General features: G+C 36.9%; 1 protein-coding gene across 4 annotated transcripts in view; it reads right to left on the reverse strand.

The window, feature by feature from the left end:
• The window catches only part of CNKSR2 (connector enhancer of kinase suppressor of Ras 2), a 363,733-nt gene that overhangs the window by 140,615 nt on the left and 208,330 nt on the right, over positions 1–14,788 (reverse strand). For 2 of the 4 annotated variants that reach the window (XM_034755453.1, XM_034755478.1), the window contains exon 9: positions 9,040–9,186. The exons of the other annotated variants lie outside the window; for them this stretch is intronic. In XM_034755453.1, the coding sequence (XP_034611344.1) occupies positions 9,040–9,186 (147 nt within the window). The remainder of the gene's footprint in view (positions 1–9,039; positions 9,187–14,788) is intronic. 4 annotated transcript variants of the gene reach the window in all.

Raw genomic sequence — 14,788 nt, forward strand, 5'->3', positions numbered from 1 at the left:
GAAGAATCTAGAAGAAAGCAAAATCTTTTTCACTGCTCCCTTTTCTGTGTATCAGAAGTGATCTTGTCACTAAGATCCTTATAATAAAGGATACATCACAACAAGCTGAGGCATCTACTCAAAACATTTCATGCACACACATACACACGCTAGTGCCAGACACAACCAATGATGAAATACACTATACTCCCTCCAAATATTTCATCTTCGGTTATGTCTGGAACTGGCATTTTCACCTAATTATTTCTCTATCATTGCCTGGAACTTTCAATGCTACAATCAGTGCCATTTTGTAGACTGGGAAGGAGTGCTCACCTAGTAATACTATTAAAATCCTTCCATCTCCAGAGACCAAACACATTATCCATTGTATGCCTTGGTCTGATAGTGAAGTTCAAAGATTACAGTTAAAGTGAGGATGGGGAGAGAAATTGTGATACTGTGTGTGAGTCCACACACAAACACATGTAAACATAGAGAATCATAATAGTCAAGCAGTGATAAACAAAAACTCTAGAAGAAAGGTATATAACTTTAAAAAATACAAGTTAAATCAACACAAAGTTTTAGGCAGTAATATTTTTTTTACAGTGTCTTCATCAGTAAACAATTGTGTTTTGGTTGTAAAAAGTAATTTATTGAACAAACCATTCCCAATAAACTAAATTGTTTACACATTTCAGTCTATGTCAGCTTGCAACTAAGAAATGAAGAGGTAATGAAATATTATATTAAAAATTCAGGCTTCGTAGGAAATCTGGTCAGAATCCATTTAAACAACACTAGAGAGAGTGCCAAGCTCCTATGTAGTGAAAAGACAACTAGGCAACTAAATATTCTACAGATTATAGGGGTTTATTTAAATTTAATTATTAAAACTGTAATTTCATGTATTTAATCACAAATAACTGACAAAAACAGAACAAAATGTTGTCACTAGAGGATGGAGAGGCAATATAAGCAAATTAACAAAGTGGGGAATGATAAATAATCAAAGTAGAATTTCCTCTCAAACCTAAGGTAAGGAAAAACTTAAAGAACATAAGAATGGCCACACTAGGTCAGACCAATGGTCCATATAGCCCAGCATCCTGTCTTACGACAGTGGCCAATGCCAAGTTCTTCAGAGGGAATGAACAGAACAGGAAATTATTGAGTGATCCATCCCCGGTCATCCATTCCCAGCTTCTGGTAATCAGAGCCTAGGGACACCCAGAGCATGGGGTTGCATCCCTGAACATTTGGCTAATAGCTATTGATGGACCTATCCTCCATGAACTCATCTAGTTCTTTTTTGAACCCCATTACACTTTTCGCCTTCACAACATCCTCTGGCAACGAGTTCCACACATTGACTATGTGTTGTGTGAACAAATATTTCCTTTTGTTTGTTTTAAACCTGCTGCCTGGATGATCCCTGGTTCATTAGTTATGTGAAGGAGTAAATAATACTTCCTTATTCAATTTCTCTACACCAGTCACGATTTTATACACCTCTATCTTATCGCCATTTAGTCGTCTTTTTACCAAGCTGAAAAGTCCCAGTCTTTTTAATGTCTCCTCATTTGGAAGCTGTTTCACACCCTTAATAATTTTTGTTGCCCTTCTCTGCACCTTTTCCAATTATAAGATATCTTTTTTGAGATGGGGTAATCAGAACTGTACTCAGAATTCAAGGTGTGGGCATACCATAGATTTATATAGTGGCATGATGCTATATTCTGTCTTATTATCTAGCTCTTTCCTAACGGTTCCTAACATTGTTAGCTTTTTTGACTGTCATTGCACACTGAGAGATGTTTTCAGAGAACTATCCACAATGACTTCAAGATCTCTTTTCTTTCAGCAAAGAAGCTGGAGAGTTGAGTACAGCAAAGTGAATATGTAACCACAAAAGAAGTTCTAAGCCTCAGAACCTTGCATGATGAGCTACTAAAAATCCTTTACCAACAGCCTTAGTAGTGCATAGAATAGTACAATACGTTATTTAAAAATGAACAAAATCTGTCATCCAAATACTCTTGATCAAAATGGTGATGACTAATAATGGATTAACACAAAATCATAAATCATAGAAATGTAGGACTGGAAGGAACCTCGAGAAGCCATCATATCCAGTCCCTTGTGCTGAGGCAAGACCAAGTAAACCTAGACTATTTCTGACACATGTTCGTCCAACCTCTTCTTCAAAACTTCCTTTGAAAGCCTATTCCAGAGCTCAACTACCCTTACAGTTAGAAAGTTTTTCCTAATATCTAACCTAAATCTCCTTTGCTGCCGATTAAGCCCATTACTTCTTGTCCTGCCTTTTATCACTCTTGTTGCTCTCCTGGGCTCTATCCAAATTTATCCACATCTTTCCTAAAGTGGGGCACCCAGAACTGGACATATTACTCCAGATGAGGTCTTACCAGAGCTGAGTAGAATAAGACAGTTACCTTCCATGTCTTACATACGACACTCCTATTAATACACCCCAGAATGATATAACCCTTTTCACATCTGCATCACATTTTTGACTCATTCAATTTATGACACCCTGTGAACCACAGATCCTTTTCAGCAATACTATCAGCTAGCCAGTTATTTCTCATTTTGTAGTTGTGCATTTGACTGTATTTTGCACTTGTCTTTAATGAATTTCATCTTGTAGATTTCAGACCAATTTTCCAATTTGTGAAGGTCATTTTGGATTCTAATCATTTCTCCAAAGTGCTTACAACTTCTCTCATCTTGGTGTGATCTGCAAATTTTATAAGCAAACTTTCCATTCCATTATCCAAGACATTTATGAAAATATTGAATAGTACCAGACCCAGGACTGACCCCCTATAGCAAGGGGGGCCAACCTGAGCCGGAGAAGGAGCCAGAATTTACCAATGTACATTGCCAAAGAGCCACAGTAATACGTCAGCAGCCCCCCAGCAACTCCCGCCCGCCAGCAACCCCGCCGGTCAGCGCCTCCTGCCTGCCGCAATCAGCTGTTTCGCATGCGCAGGAGGCCTGTGGGAGGAGCAAGGCTATGGCAGGCTTGGGGAAGTGGTAGAGTGGGGGCAGTGCCTGGGGCAGAGCAGGGGGTTGAGTAGTGAGCACCCCCCGGCACACTGGAAAGTTAGCATCTGTAGCTCCAGCCCCGGAGTCAGCGCCTATGCAAGGAGCTGCATATTAACCTCTGAAGAGCCGCATGTGGCTCCAGAGCCACAGGTTGGCCACTCCTACCCTATAGGCCCCCACTAGATATCAGAGTGGTCAGGAAAATTCTGTTCATCTCTTGATAAACATTCTAAAGTCTGGATGCTGATCCAAAGCTCACTGAAGGGAGAGATAGCTCAGTGGTTTGAGCATTGGCCTGCTAAACCCAGGGTTGTGAGTTCAGTCCTTGAGGGGGCCATTTAGGGATCTGGGACAAAATCAGTACTTGGTCCAGCTAGTGAAGGCAGGGGGCTGGACTCAATGACCTTTCAAGGTCCCTTCCAGTTCTAGGAGATAGGATATCTCCATTAATTTATTTATTTTTAAGTCAATGAGAGTCTTTCCATTGACATCAGTGGTGGGCACAGGGCCCTCATAGCTCAGCTGAACCCTCCAGAAACATCACTCCCTGCTTCTCTAGTACTGCTATGAGCCTGAAAGAGTCCAGTCTGGATCAGGAGTCTTCAGCAGGTTAGTTCAAATTCCTTTTGGCCAACAGCACAAGCACATACCAGGGTCTAGAGGTAGGCTTTGTAGTTTATCCCGAAACAGCACGTGGCAGTTACAGCCCTGCTGCTGCCTATTTTAAATTCCATGAGCTCAAAAATCTTCTTCTTCATTAACTTTCACCTCAGAGGACAAAAGTATACCTTGGAATGCTCCAATTGTATTGTGGCGAGCCACTACAAGGGAAGCCCCAGAAATAATAGAAACTGTGAGGTCAGGAAGAAGAGTGTAGACTGAAACAGAAGGTATGAGGTACAACAAACATTTAAATCAGCAAACTCTCTAAATCTCAGAAGGATTGTTCTAAAGACAAAGAAAGTTTGCATAGTTCTAGTTCTCAGATAAGGTATTCAACTATCTCAACCTGTGGCAGAAATGAAAAACAAAGGTTGAAGATAAAACTGCATACCCGACAAGTCTAATGACTGTCAAAAATATAATCATTATGATCGGGAATGTCATTTTAGACTCCACACAATGAACCACAATAGCAATGGAAACGTAGTGGGGAAAACAAATCTAGTAAGATTCATGGTTGCATTCATGACATGTTAGCATTTATTGTATGATCACATAATAATTATTATTTCTAACCGCAAAAAAACATCTTAGGATGCCCCAATGTTGTAGCTGCCTAATTCAAGTTTTATAAAAAATATACATTGAAAATCCCTGTAATTCACAAATTATGACATGATAAAAATGTATAAAACATAGAACTTTGATAAGCCACAAAAAGGTGGAAAATATTAATTTATGGAGGTTTAAACAGAGAGCCTTCAGGTGTCCTTTGGTGTCAAAAAATTCACTTGTTTTAAACAGGTATAGAACAAAATGGATTTTTTTTCCCTCTTCTAATGGACATTATAGTTCAAGCTATGCGCACACATGTACACAGGCTGGGACCTCATTATATGATGTTGTGCAATATAAAAGCCATATTCTAGTCAGCATTATTCTGCATGCTGAGTCATATTTTTGCACTCTGGTTTCTAGCCTGCTACAGAGATTTGGCATTTTTTTTATTTTACTCTTTTACCTCTCAGAGATATTTTCAGCATATAATAATTGTGAAAAAACAAATTAGTCAATGTCTGCTAAAAGAAGGAAACCAAATGAAGGAGTCAACAGAAAGTTCCATTTGTTAAATGTCACTTGCGCATTATCAATGGCAAGACACTTACAACAGGAACAAGTTGTGGAAAATAAACATATTGCATTCACAAAAATAAGCTTGTGGGACTCGTAGTTTTTCAGATTTGCCAACTGGCACTATCAACAAGCCCTTTTCACATCTACAGACCTTGAACTTTTGGTTGATGTATTACAAGTTTAGAGCACTACAAGAGGAGAAAAGTTTTTCAGTGGACAACAGGTGGTTAACAATATTACCAGGACATATTAAAAAAAGCTTAAAACTCTCACAACTCCTGTCATCTCCTGCACTGAAATGATTCATATACCACAGAGTCATTAGTCGCACCTACACAGTGCTGACGTTGGAGTACTTCATCTAGCATTCACCCATCTTATTGGCATACTTAATATTGCTCCATTAAATCTTTGATTTTTTAAATCTTGCTGCAAATGACAAACTTTCATGTTCGTACATACAATTATCAACTAAGCAAGCAGAGGGCAGTTTAGTGACTAATGTGTCAATATTATTCTGTTAGAACTGTGATTTAAAAGGTTTCAATTACAAGATCCCAATGTAAATGAGCCCCTTAATTTAATTTGCTGAACCATTTATGCCTCCAAGTTTGATGCGACAACTATTAGAGATGTTTGCTGATGCAGGCGCTTTCAAAAACTAAATCTGTTTCACTACCAGTGCTTCTTACATTTTGCCAAGTCCCACTTTCCCCTACAACACTCAATACTATTTGATTAATCTCGGAAATCATATTTTGCCCTTTTCTTCTACTCACCCCTCTTGCAGAAGTTAAATAAAAAGCTAATTTACAGGCGCTAAGTCAATAACTAATTATAGTTCCTCTCCATACCTGTTGCTATGGATATATCGTCTTATATTTTGTGCTTTCACAAGACCTTATTTCGGGGTATGGATTTTATTATTGCTTATGTGTGCTGAAATTGTTGAACAGTTTTAGCTTTGAGATGATTGCACACTTATAACATTCTCCATTATTTAATGACATCTTGATATAGCAAATATGTTATGGTTCGAAAAAAGAGACTATGGAGATGTTCCTTTTATGTATTTATGTTAACATCCATTTTTCACCCTCTCCCCATAGTAAGTCTTTCCCACTGCCATTAAACAAAATATCAGGGGTCTGTGAAACTAGCACATACCTAGGAAACACAAAATAGCAATTTCTAATTACAAAGTGTAAATTTTGGAGTAAACTGTGTTCTGGACAGTGACATTAGGATTTGTAGAGAAATGAAAATATCATCAAAATAGTATGGATAATCGATGCAGATGTCTGATGCTAATCAGTTCATACTTTTGAACAGCTGTGAGAGTATGGCACCTTTTTTGCTTTTAATCAGAATTTGCCATAGCTATTACACACTTATTCAGTATTTAAGCTTTAAAATTGATTTCATCTGGGGCCAACTGGTATTCTGTTTAACTCCAATGTGTTTAAGTTAACAAGACAGATCTTAGCATTATGCAGATTCTGAAATTTGTCCTACTTATTGTTGAAACTTTTTCTACAGAAAATAATTATCCCTCACTTTAGAAAGCCATGAAGTACTGCAGATATACACACACACACACACACACACACGTGAAAATAAGATTCCTGGCTTTTTCTTTTATGTCATATCTAATAAGACTATAACATATCACCATGTCATATCAGGTTTGTATTTATAATACTTTAATAGGATTTCAGTTTCTATTAATCAAAATATCCTCAAAAACTACCAGTATTTCCTATACTATTATTGTAAGAAAAAAAACCTTTAACATTTCACTTTAAAAACTGTATCTGCTCTGTGACATTCTAAGTATGCTAAACTGTAAACTAGACCCAAATTGAACAAATTAAGAGAGAAGTGAATTTTCATCTCTGCAATATAATGCCATGTGCACATGAAAACCTTTTCATCTAGCGATTAAATTAAGATTTTGAGGAGTGGGTGAATTATAGGCCTCATGCTTGCATGTTGGTGCATGCACATTCATTAGGGCCATCATTTCAGAAAAATTCTGGGAGTGGGGGGCAAAGCTGTGTCACCATCCTCACCTCTTTCTTCTCACTGAGGCTACAGCTGCTTGTGGGAGGTTTTAGGGGGCCGGTCTTACTCTCAAGGAGGGGTGTGGTGGCCTGGCCCTATCCCAGAGAGATGGGAAGGGTGCAGGCCAGAAGAGGTGTCTCGCACATGGCTGGCCAGGTGCAGGGACCAGGCCTCTTTCCGCTCTTCTTAGACCTGGCCCAGGCCACTGCCGCTGCTACCCATCCAGCTAGTGGGAAGAGGCAGACGGTGTTGACAATGGCCTGCTCCCCAGTGGCTGCTGGAGGCCTGGGGGAGACACCACAGCACTGAGTGGTGAGGAACTATGAAAATGACGAGGGGGGAGAGAGGAAATTGCCTCCTCATTCCATAACAAATGATGTCCCTGATGCACATATCACAGCAGCAGAAGCATCTCAACAATCTTCAGGGGAGTTTAATGGATTCTCACTCCCATGTAAGAAGGCTCAGTGAGCCCTTTAGAGACTCATGCTTTCTTGCTCTATGAAGCCTAAAGGGTGGAAGCTGGTTGCTGTCTGATCCCCCCTCCCACCCCATCCCTTTGGAGTAGCCTGTCTCCTCTCTTGATTTAACTGCACATTCATGTGTCTCCACTACTCCACTATCCCTTATAAAATCCTGCTGTGGGATCTTTAGTGGGAATAGTCTAGTGGCAGACACTCAAGTAGAGCCAGAACAAATATTTAATGAAATGGACATAATGTCACCAAAAAATACTACAGAGGAAATAGGGTACAGTCTCATTTTAAGCAATGATGTGTATTTTTCACTGATGGTTATATTGTCAGCAAAAAAACTTTGATAAAATCACAACTTTCAAGTAAGTACATTCATATGCCCATTATCATGCATACATATTTTCAGTTATATACTCAGATGCTGATCAGCTATTTGTTGGTTGAAACGTAATGCCACATTTCCATGGAGTACTTCATGTTTTAAATGCTAAGACAACTTAATCTTTTTAACAGCTATTCAAGTTGAAAGACAATGGTATATTTAACCATGGAGGTGGGGTTGAGGAAAGGATGTGATGAATGGTATTAGTTGCTTTTATAAACCTGTTAGCATTTTAAATGGCAAAGAAAGCCACTATCAGCAATGGCATTTCCATATCTCATTTTCCTTCACAATATGACTTTTTATTTCAATGAACAGTATTATTTTTTAAATTAGACTATGTTTAAAATAGGATAATAATCTCTCTTAAGAACGCAATTTTTATGCAAGGAAAATAAAGTTCTTCCTAGATTATGTCCCAACTGAAGTGAAGGGGAAATACATTATTTTTCAGCTTTCATCAATTGGTAAAATGATTTAATCAGCCTGGAGATAGATTATTCTGGATTTCCTAAAATTTAATTATTAGGAAATAAAGCTATCACAGTGATGTTTTATACTAAAGTAAAATGCTAAATTTTTGACTAAACTATTTCCATTTTTGGCATACTGTAGTTTTATTAAAAAACAAGAGAAATAAAGGGTCAGCTTAGACCTTCTGTAGACCTGCACATATTTTAAGTACTAATGAACTGATCCTTACAAATAATTTAGGCATACCTTTGCTCACGTGAGAAGACTTCAATGGGACTACTCAGAGGAGTAAAGTCATGTACTTGTCTAAGGTCCTGATTCACAAAATATTTAGGCACATGCTTAAAGTTGTGCACTTGATTAAGTACTTGGCTAAATTGAAAACAAAATCACATTTTTTCTCTATTTATAAAATATGCTGCAATGTAACCTTTAAAAGAACCTAAACTATAATATAGCAGCTTCCTAACTATGCCCAGAAAAATGAATGGGAGCCCTCAAACAATTTGTGTACATTAGAAGTATTACCCTGCGGTTATCTGGGATAATTTTTAAATACTTCCAAACCACAAAAGATCTTATGGATTGTCTTTTCATTTTAAAAGGTCTAACTAATGGATTTAATTTCAACTGCGCCTATGAGAACAAGCTGTGCAGATATCATTTCACAAACAAGTTTTCAAAGCATACAAGATTAAATCCATATGCTGCTGAGATGAAGCACAATAAAGCATCACTGAGATAATCTATAGTTAAAATGATGGTGTATGACTTATGATTAAGCTTCATTACCTGCAGAGCAAGGGGCTTCCATCTCATATTTTTCAGTAAAGCTGGTGCTGAGGTAAGCATGCTCTGAGGTCGCTTTTTCAAAGTTAAGATAACACCACTCGGATCCTCTCGTAGTGCATTCACCAAATTTTTCAACTGCCACCCCACCTGGTAACCAGCAAAATCATTACAATAAAATTGAGGTACAGTATTCAAGAGGTAATGTTCCCTTCTTAACAACAACATAATAGGTTTGTGTATATATATATATATATATTTTAGAAGATTAACTCTGCAAAACTGTCAAAATCTAAATTACAGTGTTAGAAAACATGCCAACTTAAAATAATACTTATTACAGTACACTAAAATGGGTATGTACCATTTCAGCTATTAGAATGACTCAACTACTGCTCCTCCATCCAAAACACACAGTTTAATCTCATTGTGATTTTTAAACTAATTATATCTGAACACTGATGTATTTCCTTAGAGGTTAAAGGGTTAAAAGGACCTAGCTTCTATCTCATACAGTCTAACCCAGAGTAACATAATTTAACTGCACATCTTATGCTTCATAATTACTGTAAACTCTACTAAATATATGTTGCCATACCGCTACTCTTTAAAAATGCTAATATTATACTATTAATATTATTGTAAACACCATTAAAATATTACTACTTCAGGCAGATGCAAGCATAACAGGGTTCAGTTAAGACTTCTATTCTTTACAATGCTATAAAATAAATTTAAAAGCCTAGTTAATTTAAACACCACAGCTTTTGAAATTTTATTCTAAATAATTTCATCCATTTAAATTACAATAAATTAATAAATGAAATGTAATCTAGCTACTGTACTTGAACATCAGTCCAAAAATAAAATTTCCCATTTACATTACAGTACTTTGCAAATATTGTGAAATATGGCACTTGAGTGTGAAAAGACTAATTGTCCTTTTCTTCTAAATACTTGGTAGAATTTTTTGGAATAATTTGTTGTATGTAGCTTTTGAAAAAAGGAAAGTTGTTATCATACACAACTTGAGTAAGCTTTTCAAAAGTGACTAATGATAGATTTTAGATTGCCAGTATGGAAAACCTTAAAGATATCTGATTTTCAGAGAGCAAGCCCTCAGTGTATTCTTAAAAAAAATAAAAATTAAAAAAATCAGGCCCCGTTAAGGTGTCTCAGATTGACCGCCTAAAAGCTGAGGTACCCAAAATCACAAGTCACTTGAAAATCTTAGCCTGTGTGTTTAGAAAGCTATTCGTTTTAACATATTTTACATCCCTAAGTGTCTCTCCTTTTCTCATTTTAAACATTAATAACTACGTTTTCTCCTAACTTTAAAGGATCATGATTAAAAACATTCTTAATTTTGTTCTTTTTACAAGAAAATTTTCTAACTGGTATATGACATTTCCAAACCTATGAAGTAAATACACATAGTACAATGCTACCTATAGCATGCTGCTACTTATGGAAGGATAAGATGGAAAAATATCAAGAAGTGGAGCATTGATGTTGTCCTTCATTAGTCTAGTATAGCAGTGAAACACATCTGTATGTGGTTTCCCTTTCACTTCAAGGAATTTACTCTTGGGTGCATGAGAACAAACTCAGATTTACTGCAAAACTGGTAACCAAATTTATGCTGCCAAGAAATTAAGTCTAATGTAAGATTCTCAAAATATACATATTATTTGGCTTGTTCATCCTTTATGCCTAATCATACATTGATTTTTCCAATCACCAATTATTTTCAGAGTTGCTGATTGGCATATCGATCAAAGTCAGCAATAGTGCCTGTATCAATAGTCTTGAGGCACAGGAAGGCTGCCATCATCATTCTTCAAGTACTACAGTGAACCTAGTCATCCTTTCTCAGTACAGCAAAATGCATTGCATGAAATGTTAAATTCTCATCTTCTCTCCTCCAAGGTGTGTTTGTATAGTGTATCAATGTAAACAGGGAAGCAGAACACTGACAAAATTGCTCCTATGGAATCCCTTCTGGACTCCACACTGGACTTTTAAGCGTGGATGGAACTTATATATTATATATATATATAAAAGGTACACACACACACACACACCCCTTCACTTCTTCACATATGTCCTTTCCCAGTATTTTTCAATCCAAAACCACCACTCATTTTGCTATAGTACTTTGAATAAAACTACACATTCATTCATCAAGTTTTGTAGAATACATTCACCATCTTGCCATAGTCTCCAGCTTACTTTAATAATATGTGTAGCAACTAGAAGGTTACCGAATAAAATTTAAAACGTTTGGTTCTGAGTACTACTATCTTAAGAAAAACCACTTTGTGTGTCCATAATGGTGCTTTCTGATTCACATGGATGAGTTCAACATTTTGAGAGTTTTTAAGGACCAAGGAAAGTTACCACCTTGAATATATCTATAATTTCATTCTCTTTTATGCTGCCAGAAAGACTGAATTAAAATTCTCACTTGTTAAACACCCTCTCTCTCTATGTAACCCACTGTTCATTTTAATTCTATAACAGTGTACATCAACTGAAAAGATTCCTGTGAAGGAATCCTGGTGCAGAATAAAGCAAAACTAAGAGTCTTGAAGAGGACGACATGGTGCAAGTTACAGAGTTATGGCAGTAATGCAAGATTCTTGTCATATAAATTAGAATGAGGTTGCGTGAGAGTATCATGCCTTGTGCTTTAATTCCATCCCCTTTCTAAATATAACAGGCAGAAAGATATATTAACTGATTTTTTGGTTATGCTGACACGTTTTTAAAAACTACTTAATGTACATTTTCAAACTATGCTGAGATGAACACTGTCCTGCCTTTCCTGGGGTACTTTCAAATAAATGGAAGGTTCTCTAACCTCTGAGTGAGAGTTGTGGGATTAAAGAAGAACACTGAAAATTATTAGGATTTGTACATTCCAATTTAGATTCTCTGCGGCAAAAACAATTTTAGTTGACTAAGATCTTTCCAATGAAAAATTAGCTATAATCTTCAAATGAAGTCCACCTTCCACTTTCATTGATGCCCTCGTAAGAATCTCATTTCTGGACCAGTCAGCCGCAGACTGTTTCATCTCTCTTGAATAGAAAATACTAAGATTCTTGAGGGAACAAGACAGCTATCAGATTGGCAAGGATAGATTAAGGGAAACTGCTACTCAGCACTGATGATCTCTGGGAAGCACAAACAAACCAATGATCATTGTAAGACTCCAGCAAAACAGAATAAAACCGAAGTATCAATACAAACTGAACAATAGATTTAATTTTATTTTAGTGGAGGAGGGGGCGATTAAATGTAGGAAGTGAAGGGGAAGCATGCCTGAAACTGAAAAATGTCAGAACAAGCTATTCTAAAGGCACTGGATTAAAGCCCTCTTCCAAGTAAACTAAATTTATCTTCCAGGAGCTCTCTTCAAGATCTCCCTGCTACCTTCACCTCCAGCAATTCCCAATCCCCCCCTTTAAGACTTCAGACTTTCAACACCCCTAGGAGGACAAGACAGGAGGGTAACTTGGCTACTTGTAGTCGAGCCTTTCTTTGTGTGACACAGTACACATGTTTTGTCATCAAAACTGCTTTGTTCTTTTGATCCTGCTGTTGAGAGAGGCTGGATTGTGTCTTGCAAGGCCTGCCCAAATTCCAAGTAGCTATTCTCCTACTTCATACAAAGCTAGCTGATTTGTTGCCAAAATTGCTGTTTACTGCTATTCGCATTTATTCACGTGGGGAACTGTGTGAGCAAGACAAGTCACCTTACATTAGACAGGAGAACTAGCTGTCAGTCAAACCACTGAGTACATGTGTACGAACACTGGATGGGTCAAATTTCAGGTGATACTATTGGGACCCTAGTATCTTCGCCCACAGTAGATAATCACATCAGGGAGAGGCAAAGTCTAGCCCATATGACATAATGCCTTTGTACTTTCGGTTTCCCCATCTATGATATACCATCTCCTTGGTAAAGAAATTTGAATTCCTTAGATAAAATATGTTTCTAATTGCTTCAAGGAAAGAATTAGAAAAGTAAATGAAAAGCAGTCGCAAGTATTACAATTGTCTCCAAAATTCTGTATAAAGAAGCTCCTTCCAAATTGCCCTAACACACGCAAACCCATGTACCAAAAAGAGGCACTTCAGTGCTAATTATTCTGTGGGCTGCATGAGGAGGAACATATACATATTTCTAACAAGATGATTCACTGACCACCTAAATTAAATTCAAGGCCATTTATTTCTAAATTTTCACCACTATACAACACTAAACTGATTCTGTTTCAGTTTGTCTTGTTTTGTTGATCTTGAGGTAAACAATAAATCCAATCTGGACACCCAATGTTGCTATATGCAAGGTTATGCAAGAATTTCCAGTTTTCATTTTATTATGAGACAAGTAATTTTAAAGGATATAAAATTACACAATATTTTACAAAATAAGCACAGGGTGGCAAAGTTATGTTTGAGCTTTCAAACTCAGCACTGAATTTCCTGATTTCTAAATATTGCATTAATACTAGCTTCTTGTATGGAATTTCAAAATGCATTAATAAAAGTCAGCTAGTCAACATGTAGGATTTGACCAAAGAGCAGGAGTAATTTACAAAGCAACAATGTTTTTAGACTACCATATTTAATGCATTTTTTTAATCTTAAATTCTGTGGATTATCCCATGTTCTGTAAAGAGGAAGAATAAACAAAACCAACAAAAGAGACACCAAGGTTTTAGTACTTAGTTAAGCATTCAAGGAAAGGAGAATTTCATTTACAGCAAACTCCTTTATTTGAATCCTGTTGAAGGGTTCAGAGCAGGTTTTGTTTGGATGGGATTGCTTGGGTTTATTTTAACACATAGTATTTTAACTCATGATATGATTTAAGAGGCCTACCTGTCCACTTTTAAAACTTAAGATTAGTATAAGTAATTTAAAATAATTTACAACCTCAATTTTTTCAACGTGATCTAATCACGGCAGGTCTTTTTAGTTGCAGGCTGACCCCATTGTTTCATTTTGCTAAGTAGAATGCATGTTACCTCTGACTCAGGACGCATTACTCACGTTATAGTTGATTATCTAGAGGTAGAGCCTGTAATGACAGAGACACATAGATCTTTAAGGATAACAAGAACTACAGCTCCAACAAACTCTCCTCTTTGGTATGTGAACCTTGCTTGTAGTAGGTATATTTGGGTTATAGCGTCACCACAGTCTAAATTAATACTTTTATTCTGAATTCCTATTTTCAGTTGCTGTTAAAATTTGATAAAACATTTTTTTTTTAGTTTGGTCTTAGCCCAGAGACTTTTTTTCACCTCAGAAAGTTAGCAAAATCTTAAATTGTCTGGATATGAAAAATACTCTGTACCCTGATCATTTAAAAATAGCTTTGTTTAAAATCTTCACATTTGGCATGCATGCAAGAAGAGACTTCCTTAAAGCTTAGCACACTGTGGATACTACAGAAAATAAATAATAGTGCAAACAATTCCTACAAAATCTTCTCTGAGGTTTCGCCTCTTTATGCCACTTTAGGAAAATTGATATTAGCAGCCCTCTTTTCTTTATCTCCTTTCCTAAAGTAAAACGGGAGAGAGTCTAACTACTCCCTTGCCCTTTATCATGGCAAATCAAATTATCTGTGGGGCAAAGGACTGTCAGTCTTCTAATCCCTCTTCCCTCCATCCTTCTGGCATTTTGAAAGAGTTGTGGACTGGGGCTGACTTTCTGCTCCTTTAGAGTGCCA

Source organism: Trachemys scripta, chromosome 1 (genome assembly GCF_013100865.1).
Source record: "Trachemys scripta elegans isolate TJP31775 chromosome 1, CAS_Tse_1.0, whole genome shotgun sequence".
Taxonomy (NCBI): Eukaryota; Metazoa; Chordata; order Testudines; family Emydidae; genus Trachemys; species Trachemys scripta.